A 1,278-nucleotide genomic window follows, 5' to 3' on the forward strand; every position below is an offset into this window, starting at 1 on the left:
TGGGATTGGCCATGCTAAATTGTCCCCGTAGTGTGTTTGTGGAGGATTGGGGCCTAGGCAGAGGGATGGGTTAATGGGTTTGTGGATTGGGGCCTAGGCAGAGGGATGGGTTAATGGGTTTGTGGAGAACGGGCGATGAGTTTTAGGGGATTGATTTGTCTCTCTCTGTCTCTCTCTCTTCGCACCCCCCCCACCACCACCAGGAGGAGTCTCGCTTTGGATCCAGCCCCCTGGCCCTCCTCTCTGCCGCCTGTGATCGGTTCGGGGCCTGGCACTACTCTGGGGAGAGCGGGGCATTGACCACGACGACAGGCAAATCCATGTCAGCCCCCCTCAGGAAGCACGTCTTCAGCGGCCCCGCCCCGACGGGCTGCGAAAGCCTCCCTCCCCAGCTCTACGGCCTCTCGGACTACCCAGGCTTCGGCCCGGCCTACTCCTCCTCCTCCTCCTCCTCCTCCTCCGCCACCTCCTCCTCGCAGGGCCAGGAGGCCTCTCCTTCCTCCGGCTCCTCCCTCCTCCCTGCTGGGCCGCAGCCCCCGGCCTTGGACTGCGGGCCCCTCTACCCCCCTCCCCCTCCCCCTCCCCCTCCCCCTCCCCTGGAGCTGGTCCACCCGCCGTACCCAGGCCCGGCCTGGTTCAAGGCCTCACCGTCGCCCGCCCAGTCTCAGGCTCCAGCCGGCCCCACCTCCTGGTGGGAGGGCCAGGGCTGGGCTGAGGCCTTGCCAGCCCAGCCCGGTTACCCGCCCGGCGACTACCAGGGCTACGCGCCCGCCCAGGCCCAGGCTCCGGCCTGCGAGTGCCAAGGCTGCCAGAGCCGAGGGGTAGGCCCGGAGGCCTCTGAGGCGGGTGAGCCCAGGCCAGGGGTGCGTCGGCGAGACCCCCCAGCCCACGGCTGCCACGTGCCGGGCTGCGGCAAGGTCTACGCCAAGGCCTCGCACCTCAAGGCCCACCTGAGGTGGCACACGGGTGAGAGGCCCTTCGTCTGCAACTGGCTGTTCTGCGGCAAGCGCTTCCCGCGTTCCGAGGAGCTGGAGCGCCACGTCAGGGCTCACACAAGGGAGAAGCGCTTCAGCTGCCCCGAGTGTGGCAAACGCTTCACCCGCAGCGACCACCTGGGGAAGCACCGACGGTGCCACCCCCCGCCCCCTGCACCCCCCCCCACCGCCGACGACGACGCCAACCCCGACCAGGGGTGCGGGGAGCCTCCCGTCCTCCCCGCGGCGGCGCCCGGGAGCGGGGGAGGGGGGCCGGGGGAAGGGGGCGGCGAGGCCGGTGAGG

The 1,278-nt window shown here is 70.1% G+C and overlaps 1 protein-coding gene across 1 annotated transcript; it reads left to right on the plus strand.

Moving 5' to 3' along the window:
• Positions 1–203: 203 nt before the first annotated feature.
• Positions 204–1,272, plus strand: LOC122545008 (transcription factor Sp7-like; the record flags this gene model as incomplete). The annotated part of the gene is made up of 1 exon (XM_043684231.1): positions 204–1,272. A coding segment is annotated over one exon (1,069 nt), but the record flags the coding sequence as incomplete, so codon positions are not given.
• Positions 1,273–1,278: the final 6 nt, after the last annotated feature.

Source organism: Chiloscyllium plagiosum, unplaced genomic scaffold (genome assembly GCF_004010195.1).
Source record: "Chiloscyllium plagiosum isolate BGI_BamShark_2017 unplaced genomic scaffold, ASM401019v2 scaf_19943, whole genome shotgun sequence".
Classification (NCBI taxonomy): Eukaryota; Metazoa; Chordata; class Chondrichthyes; order Orectolobiformes; family Hemiscylliidae; genus Chiloscyllium; species Chiloscyllium plagiosum.